The sequence below is a fragment of the Bos indicus genome, chromosome 5 (genome assembly GCF_029378745.1).
Source record: "Bos indicus isolate NIAB-ARS_2022 breed Sahiwal x Tharparkar chromosome 5, NIAB-ARS_B.indTharparkar_mat_pri_1.0, whole genome shotgun sequence".
Taxonomy (NCBI): Eukaryota; Metazoa; Chordata; class Mammalia; order Artiodactyla; family Bovidae; genus Bos; species Bos indicus.
The window spans coordinates 29,873,573-29,895,393 of NC_091764.1; the positions used below are offsets into that span (position 1 = coordinate 29,873,573).

The window sequence follows — 21,821 nt, forward strand, 5'->3', positions numbered from 1 at the left end:
GCGTGGCAGCAACCCTGGTGCCAGGGCAGCCTGGGGGAGGGGGAAAGGGGAGATGACCAGAGCTTTCTGAGGACGCAGATGTTGCTAGGAGAAGCTAGAAGGCGGTTGTTTGAGATCTTTGTATTTTGTGAACAAACACTGAGAGATCCATTGATGCCCTGTGGGGCCTGGCAGAGGTCAGAGCAAAGGGGTCCCTGGCGCCATGTCAGCTCAAAAGCCCAGACCCCTCCCTGCAGCCCTTGCCTCATCCCTCTTGTAGCTGAGGCATGGGGACAAGAATTCTGGTCTATGTGAGGCAGCACGAAGCAGCCCTTGCCTTGCCTCCCTTTCCCTCCCCTCCTCCCCCGACAGGCCCAAAGCAGGCCACTCTGGGGCTGATTCTGCCCCTCTCACAGGACAGGGAGAAAGCTCCCCATTTGGAGAGGGACTAGGCAACTCCATTTCTGGTGAGATGTGATGGCCGAGAGGTTGTGGGCTGCTTCAGGATCTCCAGGCAGGAACCCGGGCCCTCAGCCTCCTGTCACTCAGTGAAAAGCTGAAAAGACGCTGCTCGTGGGGAGTCCCGGAGCTCCTGGTGGCCAGGCACCCCAAGCTTCTGCCTGTCTCCATTGATAAAGAGGCTGCCTGGCCTGGGCCTCAGGCCTGCTCACACATGTTCTGGATGATTCTGCAGGCAGTGGATGAATTCCCCCACTGGCTGGTTCTCGTAGCATACCTTGTACACAGCTGTGAACAGAGGGAACCTAGAATGGGGAAGGACAGAGCCAGCTTGGCCTCCAGACAAGCCCCCAATCCTCCAGCCCCTAACCCTGTACTCCCTGCTTTCCCGCCTTCAAGCTCAAGCAGACCCTGGCTCTCAATTTCCAACTGCTGAGAATTTGAATTTCCTAGCCCTGGGTTTTAGGGTCAGGTTCTTATTGCCCGTCTCCCTATCATATTGAACTTGCCTGCATGATTTCCTGGCATCAACTTTCTGTTCCAACTTGGCAAGCCACTTAACCTCTCTGAGCCTCACTGTCATCAGCTGTAAAAGGGAGTCAGTATAACAAAGTAGTGAAGAAGTGATTATGAGTTATGTGAAGGTGCTCAGTAAATGCCAGTTTCCTTCTTCCCAGGCTGCTCCTTTTACCAGGAGGCTTTACCTGACCAGTCATGAGCTGATCTTTTGAGCTTGTTTCGAATTCTCTTGCTCTATGATTCTTTCTCAAATCAACAGAGCTCTGCTCTGATCAGTTCATCACCCCCACTGTCGCTGTGCTCCCTGAAAAGAAGACTGTCCTTTTCTGCACACCTCACCACCCAGGACAGTATTTGGAGACAGAAGGGATGGCCTCAAAGAAGTGGCTTAGACTGAGGGTGATGGACAGAGAGGCAGGACAGTCACAGAAGCTTATTCCTGTCCACTCACATAGCAGAGGACAGCAGAAGGCCATGTAAAAGGTCCTAGCAATGTGGTATAAAGAGCACTAGACTGGAAAGAATTCAAAGACAATGCACTAGCTGGGGACAGTGGGCCCACTAGACCCTCTCCAGGCTCTTGGCTCTGTCTGCAAACATAAGAAAACCTTTCCCTCTCTGCCTACTTCACATTGGGCAGTGAGGAGGGTTCAGGAAGATGATGAACGGGGAGAGCACTTCTGGCCATGGTTCCCTCAAGAGTGAGGCTGGGCCCGACACTTACTTGTCCACCATGCCTTTGTGCTGGAGGATACTGTGCAGTTCCCGGGCTGTCTGGGGCCCCTGCAGCTTCTGTCCATTCAGCATCTCTTTCTCCAGCTGCTCAATGGACTGTGAAAAAAATAGGACGGGCAGATGGAAATGGGAGAAGGGAGTTGTCAGCGTGAGATGGAGAGACTGGGGCTCTGGCAGGAGGTGGGTCTTAAGAGGAAAGAAATGGGAATGTTCACAACAATCTTAATGTTTGTGCTCAAGAGATGCCACAAGCCAGGTTCCTCTGCCTTAACACCTACAGGGCCCACCCTCCCTGCTCCATTCTCCCTAGGGCCCACCTTTCCTGTGCGGGCGAAGGCCTCGGCCACCTTCCGGTTCCGCCCTCCGTAGCAGGTAGTGATGAGGTCAGCAACACCGCAGCTCTCCAAGAAGGTGGCAGAGGACACGGAGCCACTGCAGAAGAGCTTGGCGAAGGCGATCATCTCCATGAGTCCCAGTCGGATCACAGCTGCCTTGGTGTTGTCGCCAAAGCCCAGGCCATCACAGAAGCCAGCCCCAACGGCCACTATATTCTTTGAAGAGTGGAGTCATGGGTGAGAAAGGATCCCTCCCGCAGGCCCCACTTGGGACCCTCAGCACTTGCCTCCTGCTTCTTCCATCAGCCATGACATGCCCCCTTCCTTCATAATGAAGGTGGGTGGGCTCCTCAACTCCTTCCACTCTTGGTTTCCCCCCTTGCCACTCCCTTCTTTTAGCCTGGACTTGTGCTTCCTGGCTCCCCAGCCCTGCCCTATACTCCATCCTTGAGGACTTTCCCTGAAAACCAGTCTACCTGGCCCACCCATCCATGGCTGTTTTATGTCCCTGATAGTCATCCATAGCTCTGTCTGGGAGCCAGAGTTCTGGTCATCAGTCTGTCTGGGTGTCCTGGACATCTCATCTCCCGTTACCCTGGGTGCTCTACCAGGGCATCTCCTCTTTCCCACCAGACCAGCCCTTTGAGCCAGGGATAGGGTGTCCCACAAGGGGCTACAGAGGAAAGGAAGAAGGGAGCCCAGTGTCTGAAGTTAAGCGATTGCAGGCCTGAGTGATCCTGGCTTTGCTTCTGCAGTGCTTCCCATGTGTCCTGTACTCAGTGAGGATGGGGAGTGAGCACCTGGAGTCCCAGCAACGTTGTACAGCTAAGCTAGGCCTTCTTTCAGGACCTTCTCCCCACCCCATAGCTGCCTCTGTGCCCCTCTCACCTTTAAGGCCCCACAGATCTCTACTGTGTCCACCTCCTGCACCACCGTGATGCGGAAATTGGGTGTCTGCATCAACTCTTTCAGAAGCTGTCCATGAGCCTGGTTCTTGCTACCTAAATTGAGGAGGGGGTAGGGCTTTAAGAAAGGGCTCTTGACTCTTCTTCCCGCACCTGCCTGAAGCAGGACCTACAACTCTTTCCACAGGGGCGTCCAACCCCCCTCATCTCTAATGCTGGGGTCTTCTTCCTTCGCCTGCCTTCTGGGGAGAAGATGGCTAGGTGGGTGGGAAATAAAGCCTGGGGAGGGGATATAACTAGAGTTGCACTATGTATGTAGGTGGGTGGGGGTCTCACCAATGGTTGTCTCACAGAACTTCTCATCAGCCACCTCGTTGGCAATGTTGGCCCCCATCAGCACGCTCATGGGGATGCCAAGGCGCTCCCCAATCACTTCAGAGATGAGCTTCAGCCCCTTGGGGCCTTCGTCTACCCCCTGGGCACAGGATGGAGCTCAGGACAGGTGCCTTTTACCCCAACTGAGGGCTTCCCACCCAGAAATCCTGCCCCTTCCAAATTCACTGTGCGTCAGTGTCCCTCCCCAAAGGTCCTCCCCTAGTCCAGCGCAGCCAGAGCTTGCTGTGAGGAGAGCAGGTAGCATTTTCATGTGAAAATGAAAGCATCCCCAAATCCTCCTGCAACCTACTTCTCCGAGGTAATGTACCCCTCCACACCCCTGAACACCCCACCCCCGAGTACTCCAAACCAGCTTCCATCCCTTCTCAGCTCCTCAAACCAGCCTGCTTCTCATATCCCCTAGGCATCCCTCGTACATCTAAATTCCCTAAGGCACCTACCTCCAGATTGACACTTTATCTACTCCCCAACCAACTTCCTCTTCCCAGTGGCCCCCGGCATCTGCTTCCCCAGCCTCCCCAAAGCGAACTCTTCTCTTCAGAAAATCCCTGGCCTACTTGTGCAGTTTTCTGTCTCACTTCACCAACCCTGAGCCCCACAGCAGGTGGCTGTACCCCCTTCCACAGGAAGGTGTCTCTGGCACCTTAATAAGAGACACGCCAATGGTGTCGGCCTTCAGGTGGCCCTTGAGCTGATCACAGATCTTGCCGATGAACTGATGGGGCACCACAAAGATCAGGATGTCGGCATCCGCTGCAGCCTGGACCACATCAGGGACAGCCACCTGTGGGGGTGACCAGTACTCATGGGCCTGCCAGACTGCTTCTAGCCCCTGTGGAGCCCCATTCGGGAGATCTAGGAGCCAGAGTGAGGCTGGTGGGGAAGAAGGACGGGTAGTTTGGGGGTTGAATCTGGAAGGGCTGAACCTGGAGGAGCAAGACACTCTATTCTCTCCCCCTCACCATTATTTCTTCTACACTTCAGCTGTCCTGGACTCTTGAGAGCTCCTGGAAACCTCCTCCCAGCCCTCTCCTAACCCTTGGCTGTGGGACAGTGAGATCTGGGCTTGGCAGGAGGAAGAGGACAAGTAAGATTTCATCACCCTGCTCCTTAGGGCCCCCAGCTGGGAATGGAGAGCCCCAGTCTTCCTGCTCTCTTCCCTGCTCGCCCTTTCTAGGTGGGGAGTAAGCCACATGGATTTGACCAAAGACCTTAAGTCCAAGGAGCAGTCTCCATGTCTGCTAATCACCCAGTGAATGAGTAACAGGATTAGAGCCCGAGGCAGGCACTACCCGAACCCCAAGTCTGGGAACCAAAGAACCTGCCTTTGGTTGTCATGGAGACCAACTTCCTCATCTTTTCCCCCTCCCTTTCCTCCTGGGAGCCCACCGGGCAAAGTGGAGATGCAGGGGTATGCACTCGGGTTGTCCTCAGTCCCAGAGTGCTCTGGGAGCTGTGCACGAGGGTACCCTGTGCCCGGAGGAGCCCTCCTGAGATGCTTCTCAAGTCCAGTGGCACATGAAACGGCCCCCGCCTGGCAGGAAGCACCCCCTCCGCTTCCCTCTCCCTTTCTACGGGGTGTTGGGGCTCACCACATTGGGGGGCAGCTTGTGCCCTGGCAGGTATTTGACATTCTCGTGCTGTGTGTTGATGATCTCTGTCAGCTTTCTGCCCCCGATGTCTTCCTCAAACACCCACATGGTCACCCGTGGGTCAAAGTGTGCCAGCTGGGCTGCATTGCCACCCACAATCTTGGCGATGGCTGAGCCCCTGGCGGGAGCGGGGAGCACAGAAATTGGAGGAGTGAGGCAGGAACAGTGGCAGGGGAGGGGACAGTGCTCCACCTCAGGATATCACAGTATCCACTGGATTATTTACTTGCCACCTCCCTTGTCACCCCTTCCCCTATGACACCGTGTCTCTAATAAGCAGGCAATAGAAAGGAGACTCAGTCTCCCTGACACTGCTGCTTGAGAAGGGGGCCAGCTCTCTGATCTCCCAATACTGCCCCCCACCCCCAACCCTACCCCTGCCACCCATGCAGCTTTTCAGGCAGGGAGTCCTCTGGAGGCTCCCTTCCTGTGGGGGAAGGTACAGGTGCCACTGCCGAGAGGCAAGGGCCAGGAGGGGTCGGGGTGCCCTCTGTCCTGGTGGGGTAGGCAAGAGACAGCAGCGGGAGCTGGAGCACTTCCTGCTCACCAAGCCTCCCTCCCTGACTTCCGAAGACTTGAGGGAGCCCCCCTGCCCTCCAACACACTCCTTGACAGAGCTGCTTACCAGTTGCCAGAGCCTACAATGCAGACTTTCTTGCCGGTCATGGTGCTGCTTCTCTGCCTGAGCCGCCAGCTGGGTGCCACTCTCCCCAGCTCCCCTGCTGGCTGGGAGCATATAACTCCAACACACGTGGGTGCAGCCAAGCCCCGCCCTCCAGGGGAGGGAAGGCGGGCACCCAGGGAGACAGAGTCTGGCAGGGCCAGGGAAAGGGGGGGAAAGGAGAGAGACAGGTGGGGAACAGGAATGGGGCACAGACCAGGCCCACTTTTCCTCTTCGGTTTGCCAGCTGACGGTGCTGGCAGGCTTCTTCCCTTGGCTCCAGCCCAGGTCCTCACCCCCCTCCCTCCCCACAATGGGCTCATCTTGAGGTCTGCCAAGAGCAAGCCCAGATAAGGAACAAGTGACCAGTCTCCTGCACTCGCTTCTGTCCCCTAGCCCTGGAATAAGCTGTATTCAGTCCTAGCAGCAGACACAGGCATGCTTGGTTTTCCAAGGTAGAATTGTCCCATGTGATCTCCCAGGACCCCCAAAACTGCTCTGCAGGTTTATCCTCTGGCAGCGATGGGTCATGTGTCACTGGTCCCACTCCAGCTCCACTGCAGCGCTGGCGTGAGGAAGGTGGGGGTGTGAGCCCCTTTATGCAAGGCGAGGCCACACAGAAGGTGAGGGGAGGGCCTGCTTTGGGGCAGCCGAAGGATAAGACGACCCCGCTAGCCTGAGAAACAGAACCCATCAGTGGGCCTCTCCTCACCTGAATGCCTTCCAGAAAGGAGGGCTGCTGCTGCTGCTAAGTCGCTTCAGTCGTGTCCGACTCTGTGCGACCCCATAGACGGCAGCCCATCAGGCTCCCCCGTCCCTGGGATTTCTCCAGGCAAGAACACTGGAGTGGGTTGCCATTTCCTTCTCCATTGCATGAAAGAGAAAAGTGAAAGTGAAGTCGATCAGTCGTGTCCGACTCCCAGCGACCCCATGGACTGCAGCCCACCTGACTCCTCTGTCCATGGATTTTCCAGGCAAGAGTACTGGAGAGAAAGGAGGGCAGGAAGGGTTAAAGTTGGACGCAAAGTGGTCCACAAGTCTTTTGCAGACTCTGGGCTTGAGGAGGACAGGAGAAGGAAGGCAGCCCAAGTGTTCACTGTCCTTGAGAGGCACTGAGCTTCCTTCACTTCTCTCTTGGGTTTCCCAGCTACTACCATGCCAGGGGCTCCTTCAGATTAGTGGCTATTTTGCAGAAGCCAGAAAGGGGAGGGAGGCAGGACCTGGGGCAGCTGTGACCTCTGTAGAGCCTTGTGGTCTCAGATGCTGTAACTGAGTGGGGTGTGTGCTTTTGGGAGGAGGGAGAATGCAAGGGGCACACTGAGTAGCTCGAGGCGCTTTGTTGCCCACAGCAACGTTTAAGCGGGAGCTTCGGTTTCTAGGCTGATGTGGAGAGCGGGGCAAAGGCCCCCAACGCTCCAGCTGTCTGTGCACCTTGGCCTGGAAGGCAGACACCACTGTGTGCTCACGTGCCGACCTCCTGGCTTGGCCGACTGCTGAGTGGGTGTTTCCGTCCCCCTGGGCTGTTGCTGGCCGCAAACTGTGATAAGCACTGGGCCAGAGGGGAGTCTGTGTGCAACCACTGAATCAGGGTCAGTGGCCCTGAGAGCAAGACTGGGGAGAAATGGTTTTCTAAGTTCTAGGGACTGCCTGGAAAAGCCCACCATACTCTGCTCCCATGGCCAGGGAGTTCCCTTACAGGGACATAAATGAAATCAGTAGCTGATTGTTTCTCTTAGGAAGAAAATTAAGCCTACTACAGAGCCAGCTTCCTGCAGATTACTGTTATTGCACTGGCATCGAGAAAAAGGCACCAGTGCCAGGCTGCCAGCTGGGAGCTCCGATTACGGGTGATGAAGAGAAAGAATGCTTCTGTCCCTGGCACATAGGATGAGAACCCCAAAGAATGGATGTTTATGCATAAAATAACCTCCTGTTTTTGCCTAACTGCTTCCATCTCTCATTTTGTCCCTACCATCATTTTTAGTAGTATGGAGACAAAGAATTTGTTCATTTATATAGGAATGAAGTGTGCAGAGATTCAGAATTGGCTTGTCACAGGAACTTATCTGTTACACAAGAGTTCTTTTCCCAAGAGCAAACTGTATTTGCTTGAAATTAATAATGGTTCATCAGCCATTCATTACACATGTAATTAGCCTGGGTGAAAACAGATGCCATTTCAATGTCCTTGACATCAATTTTTTCCACTTCAAGTTATCACCCACACACACTTCTCTCTGCTTTTCCTACTCAAGTCTGATAAACCCCCACATTCCAGACTGCGAACAGTGGTTGTATCCTTGCTGGGTTTGACTGCACATAGGCAATACTTGAGTATTCACATCCACGGAGGCAAAGGTTAACTTTTTAGTTACAGTTTTGAAATGTGATTGCCTTCGTCCTGAATCCTAAATTCCCTTCTTGGTTAGAACCAAGCTAGATAATGGCACAGAGGAAGAAAGGAAAGAGCCACCCGGTGGGAAGCAAGCCTATTATGACGGCGACAGAGGCAGAATTTCCCGCTTCTGCTACTGGGAACCAATCCTGAGGAGAGTGTTAGTTCTACCAGTGAGGGGTTGGCCATCTACAGTACAAGGATGATTGGAGAGCACGTCCATGCCAGTCTTAAGAACCAAAATCTTACTCAGGGTTGAGAAAGTGGACCCTTAGAGTGACAGGCACAGAGAAGACAAACATCTCCAGCCCTGATACAGCCCTGGCCCGTGTGCAGATGGGAGCCCTGAGCACTCGAGAGGCTCAGGGTCATCGAGTGTAAGGGATCACAGGTGCCCAAGGATAGTGCATTTGAGCCAGCGGGTGCCCTGGGGAGCGCAGAAGGGCAAGGAAGAGGATGGCAGTGCCACTGTCTTGTCAGAATGTTCCTTAACAGGAACTGAGGGCAGGACTCAGATGCAGTGATGAAGCCTGCTAATCTCAGCCAGCATCTGCCCTGCTTGGACCACTGGGGCTGACAGAACAAGCTCTAAGGTAAAACTTTGAGACCCATAGGGTAGAAACCTTATTTTCCACCACATCCCCAGTGCCTGGAACCACAGATGGCGCACAGCAGGTGCTCAATAAACACTTGTCAAATGAACAAACACCATGAGCATGGCTAATGGCACTGGGAACACTCAGGGAAGAGCTCTCCATCAGTACGGAGGGGGACCCACTCTTCAGAAGATTCTTTTATTAAAACTGGGTGACATCGATAAGGGGGCAGTACAAAAAAAATTTTGGTCCATGAAAAAAACATAATAATTCAGTTAATAAAAACAGTTATCTTCAACAGGGACACTGTAGGAGTGCTGAGCTTCCTTCTCATGGTTCCAGCCTCAGGGACAGAGGTTGTCCAGTGTCACTGTGGGGAGAACCTTTCAGGGAGGCGGGGATTAATAAGTGGAAGAAGATGAGGAGCGAGTCCTGCTGTACCCAGCGTGGAACAGGCAGGGACACAGGGCTGGGGGATGTGCTCGCAGGAGCCTGAGGAGGGGGTGGGGAAGCAGGGGCTTTGTCAGTTCTGCAGGTTTACAGCCCATGCCGAACGGAATTCCCCCTCTGTGCCCAGCTGTCTCCCACCCTGCTGTGTTGAGTCTGCGAGCCTGGGATATGCTAACTCGGGGGGTGATACAACCTGGAAGAATTTGAGGCGCTCCTGGAAAGATGCAAAACCATCTCAGTTCCAAGGGGCCAAGATCACACAACAAGGTCCTGCTGCTACCTGAGGGGTCTGAAGCTTTGAGGGCAGGGGCTGGGGAGTCACAATCCTGTGAGGCAGGGAGAGGGGAAGAGTCACAGACCCGAGTCAGAGCTCTCTCCAGCCCTAGGCGCTTTCACTCCTCAGTGCCCTAGCAGTCACCAGCGGGTGTCAACTGGGCAGACAAGGGACAGGAAGACAGGGGTGGCCCAGGGCTTTTACCCGTTTGATTGCAGGCCTGTTTCTCCAAGAAGGGATGGGGGAGGCAGGGCGGAGTGAATGAATGAATCACACCTCCACACTACAGCAGAAAGGAACAGCCTCCGCTGGCAATGACAGCACCCTAGGTGAGGTCCCCGGGGCTCTGACACGGAAAGGCAAGATTCCCCCACCCGAATGCCCTCAGTTGGGACAGACAGGAGGGAATCCTCAACAGCAGCTACAGGGAGTGTGCTGGGAGGGAGCAATACTACTAGAACAAACTCTAATACTGATGTGGACCCCCTGTAAGGGAGGAGAGAAGCACTGAGACAGCAGGCCCCTCTGGAGGGCTGCGGACTGACCTGGGGCTCAGTGGAGCCCGAGAGCCAGGGTTCCTTTAGTGCTAGAGAGCAACAAGTGAAGGGAGAGTTTGCTCCAAACCTGTGGAGGGAAGGAAGGAAACTGGATTCTGTTATCAGGAGAGCCAAGATCAACTAGCTCATAGAGTGCCCCCAGGCCTGAGTCGTGGAGAAGGGGCTACAGCTCCCAACTCCTGGGTCTCTGAAGGGCAGGATCAGTGTAGCTGGTCCCCTTGAAGACCACTTGGCCTTAGGCCCAATCCATTCAATGCACTGATTACCACTACAGGTTCTCTCTCTAATACTATCTAGAGGTCTTATGCAGACCAGGGGAGGGGAGAGGCACATGGGAACTTTGTGGGGCAAAGGGAAGCTGGGGATAGGAAGGGATGGGGTGGGAGAAGAGGAGAGCCGGTGTCACGTGAGACCCTCTTCATTCTGGTGTTGTCTTAGAACCGACAGCATCCCCTGGAAAGCCCCAAGCAAGACCAAGGCAGGTGCCACGAGGCAGGCAGCACAGGGCCCAATAAAGAAATCGTTGCAGCCAAATCAGGGCTGTGGGAGAAGCCCTATGTATTTCGGATCCCCAGGGCTTGCTCTAATTCTTGTCGTCTCTGCTGCACCTAAGGAAAAAATAGTGGAGGGAGTGGAGGATGAGACAAACCACAAGTTGTTCTTGACGCCACTGACCCCCACCAGGTGCAGACCTCTTGCCTTTTGTCAGTCTCTCCTCTGCACCCTAGGTGCCTACCTTGGAGTAGAAATATCGACACACGGCCTCCTGGGCCCAAGGCTGGAAGTAGAACTCTGCTCGGCGCTCCTCCTCTGAGTTACCCACCACATCAGTCATGACCTGAGAGAGAATGGGAAGCAGGAGAGAGAACAGGCTTGTTTCCTTCCTTGTCGTCTGTTATGGACTGAACAGTGTTCCCTAAAAGATACTGAAATCCTAACCCCCTGGTACCTGTGAATGTGACCTTCTTTGGAAATAGGGTCTCTGCAGATGATCAAGTTAAGATAAGGTCGTTAGGGTGGGCCTAATCCAATGATGGGTATCTTTATAAAAAGGGGAAACTCAGACACAGACAGACACGTAAAGAGGAAAGACAACGTGAACACACATGGAGAACACCATCTGCAAACCAAGGAACACCTGAGTGACTAAAAGCCAGGACAGAGGCCTGGAACAGACTCTCCCTCCCCACCCTTGGGAGGAGCCAAACCCTGCTGACACTGTGACTTCAGGCTCTAGCCTCCAGAACTGTGAGACCATCCATTTCCCTTGTTTAAGCCACGGGGCTGTGGTACTTTACTACGGCAGCCGTAGCAAACTACTAAAACAGCACCCCAAGCCACCCATGCTGTGGACAAGTCCCTGCCTTGTTCAGGGATCCTTCCTGGCACCCCCGGCCCCTGCTCCTCTGGTCAGGCTGACTGCAGTCAGCACAGGACAGGCGAGAACTGAGGGCGCGCCTCACGTACTGTGCTCATTCCTACCTTCCTGCTGAGCTTGCGGTGCTCCTCGCTCTGGGAGCTCCTTTCAGAGAGCACCCCTCCCTCAAATCCCAACTTCTCCAGAAAGCCTTTCCAAGCTATCCTAGTCTCACCAGTCTCCCTTCTCCTTTGTTTTATCTTATTGGTACCGGTGAAATTCTGATAATGTCGTACATGATTTACTACTTTTAAAATCCCATTAGCTTGGTTTCTCAAACAGAATGGATGCTACTTTGAAAGCAGAGGCCGAGTTTTGCACTCTGTATCCCCTACAACGTGCACAGTGACAGCACACAGTAAATATGAGATAAACACTTGACGGTTTCATTTCCACTTCCCTACTGGAACACGCTGAAGAAAGCCTGGCCCCTCACCTCCCTGGCTCTCCGCCACATGCCACAGACACAGAGCAAACGCGTGCCTCTCAGGCCCAAGTCTCTCTGGACCTGTCCCTGGTTCTCTACCTTGAGGTCCCGACACTGCGACTGAAGCCAGTCATTGATGAAACCCTGAGGGTCTCTGGCAAAGCTCAGCATGAACTCCCGCTGGGTCTTCAGCTGATTGATAGTCTCTATTGTCTCATGGATCTGAAAGGAAGAAAGGAAGGAAGTTCATAACATTTCCACGTTGGGGAAAAGCAAAGTTAAGTGGCAGGCAGTGTATGACTTCTCCTTGTGCCTCTCCCAGCCAAGGAACAGAATGCAGCCCAAGAATGGCACTGCTGCCCAGGGCCCCACCTGCTCTGGCGCTTGGCGCTGTCTGTCCACCGCCCGTGAGTGAAGTTTTCCTTACAGTCTGCACCATGTCCACTGTGGATGACACTACATGGGAAATTTTTAATCCACAGCACAAATGGGCCTGGAAACTCTCAGGCAGAAAAGGAGTGGTACACAGGGCTGTCTCTGTAGCTGTGGTCCGTGGGTTTTGTTCACTGATACTCCATGCTCTTCCTGGCAATTTCATCTACTTGTATGTCTTCCAGCACCACTGACAGGGTAACGAGTCCCCAGGCTGCAGATCACAGTCCATTTTCTAAGCTCCTACTAATACATCTGCTTGACACCTCAAGGGACCTTAAACTCCCCAAAACAAAATCACTACCTTTTCCCAAGACTTGCTTCTCCCGCTCCCAATCTGAAGGAGTACAACTGCACACTCCAGCTGAAAACCTGGAGGTCTTCATAACAACTCTTCTCCCTCACACCTCACCCCACCTCTCCATCCAGTGTCCAGACCCCTACAGTTCCACCTCAACACCTTCCAAACCTAGCTACTCACGTCTGTCCTCACGATCAGTGCTGTACAGTTAGGCCCATACCATATGTCATGCGCATTATTGCACCAGCCCCCACCTAGGCTTCCTTCCCCCAGATCCGACCCCCTTACAGTTCACCTCCCACCGTCCTGCCAGTGAGCGTTCTAAATAAAACAGCACCAGGCCCTCCCATTTTCAGGACAAAGTATAAACCAGTTTACCCTGCCTCAAAGTGGTTTCAGGACTAGGTTCCTGTTTCCCTCTCGTTTCTTCTCCCTGGCACCCCGAGCTTTATCTAACACAGTGAAGAGCTTGTATTTCTTCACTATGCCAGGTTCTCTGCTCACCTTTGGGCCTGCATATACCCTGCTCCCTCTTTCTGGGCTCCCTCTGCCCCCCACGCCCTTAAGTACCATCATCCTTTCTCCCCTTTTGTTGACTCCCATCAGTTCAGTTCAGTTGCTCAGTCGTGTCCAACTCTTTGCGACCCCATGGACTGCAACAAGCCAGGCCTCCCTGTCCATCACCAACTCCTAGAGCTTGCTCAAACTCATGTCCATTGACTTGGTGATGCCATCCAGCCATCTCATCCTCTGTCATCCCCTTCTCCTCCTGCCTTCAATCTTTCCCAGCATCAGGGTCTTTTCCAATGAGTCAGTTCTTCGCATCAGGTGGCCAAAGTATTGGGAGTTTCAGCTTCAGCATTAGTCCTTCCAATGAATATTCAGGACTAATTTCCTTTAGGATGGACTGGTTGATGTCCTTGCAGTCCAAGGGACTCTCAAGAGTCTTCTCCAACATCACAGTTCAAAAGCATCAATTCTCTGGTGCTCAGCTTTCTTTATAGTCCAACTCCCATGTTGACTCCCATGTCCTTTAAGATTAGGTTGGGGCATCACCTCTTCCAAAAAAGCCTTCCTGTCTTCCTTTGTGTTCCCAGAGCCTTTCTGGCTTTACTTGCATGGACTATGTCTAATAATGTTCATGGTAATAACAATAGAAGCAGCTGCTGCCATTTGCTTTTATGTGCCAGATACAAGGTCATGTCTTCACATACACTGTCTCATTTAATCCTCATAACAACTTTAGAAAAATAGGCATTATGGTTTCACAGATCAGAAACTGAGGCTCAAAGCTATTAAGAGGTATAGTTAAGAATCAGAACTTATGTGTGTCTGGCTCCAACCAGCACCAGAGTGCCCAGCATATACTGAGTGTCAATATATTTTGAACAAATATCAAAAATCAAAGAAGCCAAGAAGCTGTGATAGAGGGCTGGTGACACCCAACTATCCAGGCCATGATCCCTACCTTGTTGTCTAGAGTAGCAATCTCCTGCTGGCTGGCAGTAGACAGCAGAAAAGAATTCATCTGGGTCTTCAAGGTATCATCCACTTCCACATCAATGTCATAACAAGCTGTCTTTTTCTGATCATTCGGGTCAACACTGAGGAGGAAACCAAGGGGGCCTGGTAAAGGACTTGTTCCCTAAGACCTAATTACACAAGTCTTAGACTGAAGAGCAAGGGCTGACTGCAAAAGGGTACCAGAGACCTTGTTGGTGTGACAGAAATGCTCTATACTCTCCCTGTGGTGGTAGCTATAGGACGTGCACATTTGTCAAAAATCATCAGATTTTAAATGGGTGCAATATATTGCATATAAGCCTCAGTAATAACGGTAAAAAGTCAAATGGTACAAAAGACAGACAATGAAAAGTAAGTTTCTCCTTCCCCACAAAGAAACCACTGCTACAGTATCTTCACTTATTAAACTGACTCTGAAAATACATTCAAGTAAATACACACCACACAAAATACAACATGGCCTAAATTTAATCACATGAATATAGGACAAACTAGCTTCTACTGACCCAGCGTATGGGTTGTAGGAATTACTATCAGCTGAGTGATGATGGTTCAGGTCTAGTGAAAGGAAGGCTTTCCTGGAGTTAATATGGAGTAAGGGAAAGAAGGCAAAGACTATGTAGAGCCAGAAGACATGGTGCTTTGAGGAGAAAGTGCCTTCTTTCACTCTGTATCTGCCTAGACATGCCTTGTTCACCATCTTCTGAACAGAAAAGCAGACAGAGGTAATGGAGCTGGAGTCTCAGAATGGAATGTCCTACCACCCAGAGAAAAGACAGGAGTTCATCAGTGATGAGCTGATAAATTCTAATAACTGATTCTCCAAAAGAGAAAAAGAACAAAAAGAAAAAGCCTGACTTGGAGCATTTGCTAATTTCTGTGTTTTAAATATTCTCAACATGGTTGATTTCAAGATGCCAACATTATTATATCACTGATCGAGGAACTGGGAAGGGATGTGCAGTAACATCTCATTAGATAGTATTTCCACCACACAGACAAAATCAACAGAAGTAACTTCGAAAACACACACACCAGGATGTGTATGTCAGTGGCTCAGTCGTGTCTGACTCTTTGAGACTCCATGGACTGTAATTGGCCCGGCTCCTCTGTCCATGGAAATCTCCAGGCAAGAATACTGGAGTGGGTTGCCATTCTCTTCTCCAGGTGATTTTCCTGACTCCGGGACTGAACCTGGGTCTCCTGCACTGCAGGCAGATTCTTTACCTTCTGAACCACCAGGGAAGCCCAAACACCAGTAAACCAACATAATAACTCAAGAGATGATGACTGAGTACATTTACACTTATTTTTTATATAATGTATTTAATCGCAAGTTTATGTAATCCTAAATAATGACCGTGTTTAACAACCTGCTTATCATTTTCCTAAACTCTGAGAACTGACTTGTGCAGGTGGTGCAAGCCAGCTCCAGCACACCACTGCCTTGCACACACACACTTACCTGATGACATGATTTATGATAATGGGCTCAGGTGGCATAAGCAAGGCATGGAGCCGTTGGGGAATCTCTGAGAACTTCATACGCTGAGACTCAAAGATCTATGGGAAAGAGGAGAAGCAGCTAAGAGTACAACTAGTGCTGCAGTGGACTTGAGAAAAGAATGGAAACTTTTCTTACCTGCTGGAGGTACTTGTCACAAATGACAAACTCCCGCTCATGTGGGTCCTGGAGCTTGTGTGTCTTAATATATTGCCACAGTGCTTGAATGATCACCGGACGGGTCTGGGTGTGGATGCCCAGGAGCCGAGCCAGACGAGGGTCTAATTTAAACTGAGGAGGCTGGAGAGAACGAGGGTATAGAGGTGAAGCTAGTGAGCTGAGTCTATGTGCTATTATGGGGCACCTGGTGTGGCCATACATTCATGCCGTTCAACAGGCATTCATGTTGTGCTCTCTCTGGAGCAGAAAAACAGAAGAGGAACTCAGAAATGACTAAGACCCTATCCCTTAAAGATATTTAGGGAGCTAACAGTCTGATGGCAAATTACCTGCAACTAGACTTAAACTGCCTTGAAATGTCAGACTGCTGATGGGATGGGGTTGAAAGCTGGGCCTCCTCAGGGCAGCACAGATACCTGGTAGTCCAGCATCAGCAGGACAGTGCACCGCACATTCACGTCTCCTGGCCGTTTCACCTGGAAGCCGTCCGTCTCCTGGGTAGTGGCGGTCCTGTGCCACTACAGAGAGGAAGATGTCAGGGGGTGCTCTCCCAGAGGAAGAGCTGGGGTGGGAGGGAAGAGCTTCTGTAATGACTGAATTTTCAACTTTGATTAATGAGGCTACTGGAGAAGAGCAACAGCATGAGACATTTTAAAACACTGCATATGACTTTGGGATTCCTGTCTATAAGTAGACGGACATTTTAATTCTGATTGCTCAGGGTCACATTTAAATTAGCCTGTATTTTCAGTGATAATTTTATCCACAACATGGATAATATACACATGTACAGTAAAATAACGTAGCTATCATCTACTGAGTACTTATTATGTGCCAGAGTATTCTAGGACATGTACTTGGATTATCACATTGAATCCCACAACATCCACATGAGAGAGGCACAATTAAACCTATTTTACAGATGAGAAAACTAATGCTTACAAGAATGAAGCAAGCTGCCCAAGGTCAACAGCCAATAAGTGGTGGAGCTGTTATCTGAGCTCTGGTGTGTTGGAGTCCACAGTCCACATTCTCAGGCACTATGCTCTACTGCTATAAAGTTAAATATATTTACAAATTTCTATTGATTCTATGACTTACTTCCCTTATTAGATGGTAAAGACCTTCCCATGTTTCTTAGTGGTTGAGGTTAAGGGGCTGCGGCTACACTGGCAAAGAAAGGAGCAGGTTAAGTTCACTTGGAGTGCTAGACTATCTCATTCTGGTTTTGACTGTATCACAAAGAACACTGTTGCTAGCATGGTCTTTAGAACACTATGTAATCAGGCATTATAATAAAGAATTTCTGATGATTTGGAATGTGAATCTAAACAAAGCAGGAACCAAAAGCAAGCAGCAGAGGCTGTAAAAGTAGCCTTGCTGCTGCTGCTGCTAAGTCGCTTCAGTCGTGTCCGATTCCGTGCGACCCCATAGACGGCAGCCCACCAAGCTCCCCTGTCCCTGGGATTCTCCAGGCAAGAACACTGGAGTGGGTTCCCATTTCGTTCTCTAATGCATGAAAGTGAAAAGTGAAAGTGAAATCGCTCAGTCGTGTCCGACGCTTAGCGACCCCATGGACTGCAGCCTACCAGGCTCCTCCGTCCACGGGACTTTCCAGGCAAGAGTACTGGAGTGGGGTGCCATTGCCTTCTCCGAAAAGTAGCCTTGGTAAGGACTAAATCCTAACCCCCTTAAACAAAGCACTTGTTACCAGGAAAAAAGATGAATGGCGTGTGGATAGCTACATCTCACCATTCCTGGCATGTATAAAAAGCCTCCATTAAACTTTCTCTTGAGAGTGGGGGCAGCGATCAAGATAATTAAATTAAAAAGGCGGGACAAGTCAGACTATAAGAACTCTTGGGTCCAAACAGTACCAAAACCAAACAGCTAGTGCCACCTGGAGGCCAATGTGCAAACTGCACTGGAGGTACCCACCCCCACTCCCTCCCTAGACATTAAAGTTTAGCTCCCAAGTCCATCATCCTCTACTGATAAAGTCAAAGTCTAGAGAACAGAACTACTCACTTCTACCAGATGGTTGTCTGGTCCATACAGGTCTTTGTCCAGTTCGATCACCAAGGATTTAAAAAAAGAAGAAAACTTCCTCTTTTGTTTGGTGGCATCATATTTGGACAAGGCAGACTGGAGAAGAGAGATGAGACGTCGTGTTAGAAAAAGCCAGAAGAAATTCCCTAAGACATAGTCCCGTAAACAAGGAACCCACAAAGCAATGGGAATAAAACTCAAAAATGTCTTCTGAGTGTATCTTAGGAGATGGCAAGGTAGGTGTCTATTAAACAAGTTGCGGTAGCAACAGAACCCTGAAGCAGCAGCCTATAACGTGTATAGGGTCATTGCCTTGCCCACCTCTTTTTCCCAAGGGAAACAATGCAAGTTAAGCCAAACATTTACACATAATAAAGCGAGTCTGAACAGAGAAAATTCTGACTCTAGAGGAGAAATGAGTCACAGGTAATAAGCAGCCAGAACAAAAACAGCTTTATTTGGATGACACGACACCACTGGCAGATGGACTGGACCTATACAAAGAAAACGGAGGCTGACATTGACCCCTGGTTCTTCTGAAAAATGCTTTCATACTGGCTTGCCTGTGAACAGCTAAAAATAGAGAGCCAGAGAGTATAAGGGAATGGCAGGTGAGCTTCTCCAAGGAGCTTCTGGGGTGGGAAGTTTGGGGGCTATCACCTGACAGCTGATGTTCCCCATGAAACAACAAAGAGCTTGTCAGAGAAATCAATCCCACATAAACTGCAAGCTGTTTCCAATAGGAGCTGGGAAGACAGAGAGGGCACAGCAGAAATCAAGGACCTCAAGGACTCAGGGAAGAAAGCATGGCCCAAATGTTAAGTGCAAATTCATTTGGTTTAAAAGAAAAAAAATAACTGAAAAATCTGCAGATACTGCCAAATCCAATGGCTAGCAGCATCAGGAGAGAGGTAAACAACAAATCAAATCCCAGGACAATAAGGTTCTCGATGTGATACCACAGAGAGGGCCAATATGTGGGAGCCAGACACAAAGAACCATTGTCTGTTAGTGCAGAGAACACAGTGACCCTCTCCCTGCTGTTCCCAACAGGAGCTGTAAGCACCAGTCAGGCTTCCTGCCAACCAGACAATACTGATTGTTCCCAGAAGCTCCCACCCTAGACGCCGACCACAGTGGACCTTGAACTCACATCCTCCAGGAGCCGTCCTTCTACCCGAAGTTCCCAGGAAGCCACCGTCCCTTCCCCATCCTCGGCATCTGACTTAGCCGGATTGAAAGTGTTAGAAATGAAAATTCGCAGCTTCCGTTTTTGCTGAGGAAGGCAGAAACAGGATTGACAGGAGGCTTCAGTGGTTTGATGTTGAAGACAAGGGTCTCCCCAAACCCGACAATGACTCCTAACAGACTGGCTTACTGTCTACCCAGTCCCTGGGGTGGTTGGATGGAGATTCCAATGAGAAGAGGAGCACAGGCCACTGGCCTGAGTGCAAATGCATTCACCGGGATGCCAGGTAGACAGTCATGCAAGATGCCAGGTTCCCAAGGTGGCAGAGGAGTTACGGCAAAAACACCAACAGGGTATATTTCTGGTGCAAGAAATATCAAAAGCCCCTCCCCCTTTGCTGTTCCGTTCTTATGCTTCTAATGTAATTCTCAGTTCGTAGGCGGAAGAGATGTAATTTAAATGCCAAGGAAAGCTGTGCTATGCCTTTGATTTCTCATCCTAAGCCTGCTGAAGGTTCCCGAGTCCTCTCCTTTGGCTCTCTGCCTAGTACTCTCCTGTGTTACCTTGATGGGACGTTTCAAGGCCTCCTGGATATCTAGCCGTTTCCTCATGATAGTCTGGTCCAGTTTCCTTTCAAAAGCCAAGAGATCCATATAGGCCTGGGATTCTGGTACCAGTTCACGAATCTTAGGGAACAGAAAGATATCATTGGGATCTAAGGCTGACCATCTCTACTCTCCAACTCACCACACCCTCAAGAAGGTCTATAGCCTGGACTCACCCTTTGAGGTAGAATTTTGTCAGCCATCTTCTTTTTTTTTGCACTGTTTGGAATAAATACTGTTATCAGGTTGGGATGGAACTAGCCAGAACATGAAGACAGGCTGTCAGCACCTCCATTTATAGTAAAGTGAAGGAACTGCAAAGCTTGTCTCAAATCAAAGACACCCCCGCCCCTAACAAACACGAAGCAATTATTTCAAGAATGAGCACCGTCTGCTGACACAGCACTGCCACTTCTCTGCTCAGGTACCCCAGCACCTGCATCTGCACAGGCCTCCTCCCTCCCTCCCTCCACCCTGGGATCATCTTACTTGTGGTTCCGATTTTGGACCGCCTGCTGCTGGACCTGCTGGATCTGCTGAGGCGCAGGTCTCTTGCGGGACTGGTCCATCCCTGACTGGGCCAGGCCAGGTCGGACTGAAGGGTTCCCCCCATAGCCAGGGGGTCCCATGGAAGGTCCCTGAGGTGTCATTCGGCTGCCTGGTAGCATACCTGGTCTCTACAGAGGGGAGAGGACCTAGAGATGTCATGGCTTCCCCTGCAAATCCCACCAAGAAAGGGAAAGTGGGGGAGGCCTGAGTTCTTTGAATGAAACAAGGCAGTGGGGTGGGGTGGAGCACAATGGTGAGGTGGGAGGAGAGCCCTCTACCTCTCTGACATCTAAGTAGTTGGAACTTCCACTCTCCAGCCCTGACTCCACAGGAGAATATAGCCCCAAAGCAAAGACAGAGAGACTATACTCAAATTCTCCCCCGTCTATTTTGTGTCTGGCACACTGGACATCTCTTCTAGTGCCATATTTACTCAGAGAGTACTGTCAGGCACTATCTCCTCAGAAGCTGACCTCAATTTGCCAGCTACACCTTCTGTGCTCCTGGGCACTGGAGCTGCCTAGGCCATTTGCACTCAAGGTCTCACAGGCCCACGTTTGGCCTCACTTCGTCCACCCTGGTTTTACATCCTGACTCCCCAAGAAAACAATGCCTCTAGGAGCAGGTGGGGATGCTAACAGCCTCCCTTCCCTTCCCCGCAGCGTCTCCCCCGACCCCAACTCGGCGCCCGAATCCCTCCCGGGCGCGTCCCTCCTCCTCCTCCTCCCCCCACCCCTGTCACTCCCAGGCCCCCGCTCGGCCCCGCCCCCGGCCCGCGCGCCCCTCCTCCTGCCCCACTCACCGGATAGGCCGCTCCAGGCATCGGGGAGCGGTATAGCCCTTGACCCGGCGCCGGCCCCATTCGCACCGGAGGCCCCGGTGTCCCGCCCGGGCCCAGGGCAGCCGCCGCACCCGCCCCTCCTGAGGCTCCGGCGCCGCCGCTCGGAGCCACAGACTGGAAACCCGCCCGGGCCGCCATCTTTCCCGGAGCCGCTGCTGCAGCTGCACAAAGAACCGGAACCGGAACTCCCCCCGCCCCCCCGCGCGCCCCTCGCGCGCCCTCCTGTCCGCCCGGCCGGCCCGCCGGCCCGGGAGGCTCAGGGCAGCGAGACTGTGGGCTAGAGGGGGGCGACTAGGGGAAAAGGCGTGTGACCACTCCCTCCAGCCTTCACGATCCGGGAGGGAAAACCATCGAGAAGAGCTCTGGGATAGAGAAGCCGTGCGAAAGGGCGCCCCCAGGCCGACGGAGGGAGACAAGGACCTGGAAAGGGGGACCACTGCACCATCCCTACGCGAGGGTGATGGAGTAAATGCTTTATCTTGGCGCAGTGCGTTTAACTTTCCAAACGCAGTGCGTTTTTCCTTTCTCTTCCGGTTCTAAGCCCAGCACGCTGAAGAGAACGCACTGTTTATTCCATTTTACAAACAGGCGAGGTGAACTCAATAAATAACTTGGTGAAGTCAACCAAGTTAGCAGTAAAGTCGAAACCTAGGATCCAGATCTTCCGGTTCATAGTCCGGGGCTCATTCCATAAAGTTCCTCAATAACTACAGGAACTTCAACCCAGCTTTGCCCCTGACCTTTAACCTAAACTGCTACCAGATTTTAAGCTTATTTCGAAGTGTGACCCTTCCTCCTCGCCAAAGAATCCTTTCTGCTAGAACTTCTTTTGGGGATCTTTGTTGCCTTTGACCTCTTCCTCTTTCCCTGCCCAGTGGTTCAAACCATTC

The 21,821-nt window shown here is 51.5% G+C and overlaps 2 protein-coding genes across 2 annotated transcripts; both read right to left on the reverse strand.

Annotated features, from left to right (window-relative positions):
- Nucleotides 1–104: 104 nt before the first annotated feature.
- Nucleotides 105–6,450, reverse strand: GPD1 (glycerol-3-phosphate dehydrogenase 1). Its single transcript, XM_019960601.2, has 8 exons — nt 5,606–6,450; nt 4,921–5,098; nt 3,972–4,112; nt 3,269–3,407; nt 2,916–3,028; nt 2,010–2,243; nt 1,682–1,788; nt 105–743 (listed from the first exon to the last, which is right to left on the reverse strand). Exons 1-8 carry the CDS (start codon nt 5,962–5,964, stop codon nt 647–649), a joined length of 1,368 nt encoding a protein of 455 aa, XP_019816160.2. The 5' UTR covers nt 5,965–6,450; the 3' UTR covers nt 105–646.
- A 2,366-nt stretch (nt 6,451–8,816) lies between these two features.
- On the reverse strand, nt 8,817–21,326 carry SMARCD1 (SWI/SNF related BAF chromatin remodeling complex subunit D1). The gene is made up of 13 exons (XM_019960600.2): nt 20,893–21,326; nt 20,031–20,218; nt 19,718–19,760; nt 19,500–19,622; nt 18,901–19,023; nt 17,727–17,843; nt 16,115–16,216; nt 15,657–15,818; nt 15,480–15,577; nt 13,959–14,094; nt 11,857–11,979; nt 10,650–10,751; nt 8,817–10,521 (listed from the first exon to the last, which is right to left on the reverse strand). The coding sequence occupies exons 1-13, from the start codon at nt 21,067–21,069 to the stop codon at nt 10,468–10,470; spliced, it is 1,548 nt and encodes a 515-aa protein (XP_019816159.1). The 5' UTR covers nt 21,070–21,326; the 3' UTR covers nt 8,817–10,467.
- Between the last annotated feature and the right edge of the window lie 495 nt (nt 21,327–21,821).

Excerpts from the sequence above, each read along its gene's own strand:
- GPD1 (XM_019960601.2), bottom strand. The coding sequence starts at position 5,964 with ATGAGCCCATTGTGGGGAGGGAGGGGGGTGAGGACCTGGGCTGGAGCC. Across the intron at positions 2,244-2,915 it reads AGATCTGTGGGGCCTTAAAG|AATATAGTGGCCGTTGGGGC; the intron begins GTGAGAGGGGCA and ends CACTCTTCAAAG. Across the intron at positions 1,789-2,009 it reads CCTTCGCCCGCACAGGAAAG|TCCATTGAGCAGCTGGAGAA; the intron begins GTGGGCCCTAGG and ends TTTTTTTCACAG.
- SMARCD1 (XM_019960600.2), bottom strand. The coding sequence starts at position 21,069 with ATGGCGGCCCGGGCGGGTTTCCAGTCTGTGGCTCCGAGCGGCGGCGCC. Across the intron at positions 14,095-15,479 it reads ATCATAAATCATGTCATCAG|TGTTGACCCGAATGATCAGA; the intron begins GTAAGTGTGTGT and ends TTTCCTCCTCAG. Across the intron at positions 10,752-11,856 it reads CGCAGTGTCGGGACCTCAAG|GTCATGACTGATGTGGTGGG; the intron begins GTAGAGAACCAG and ends ATTCTCTCTCAG.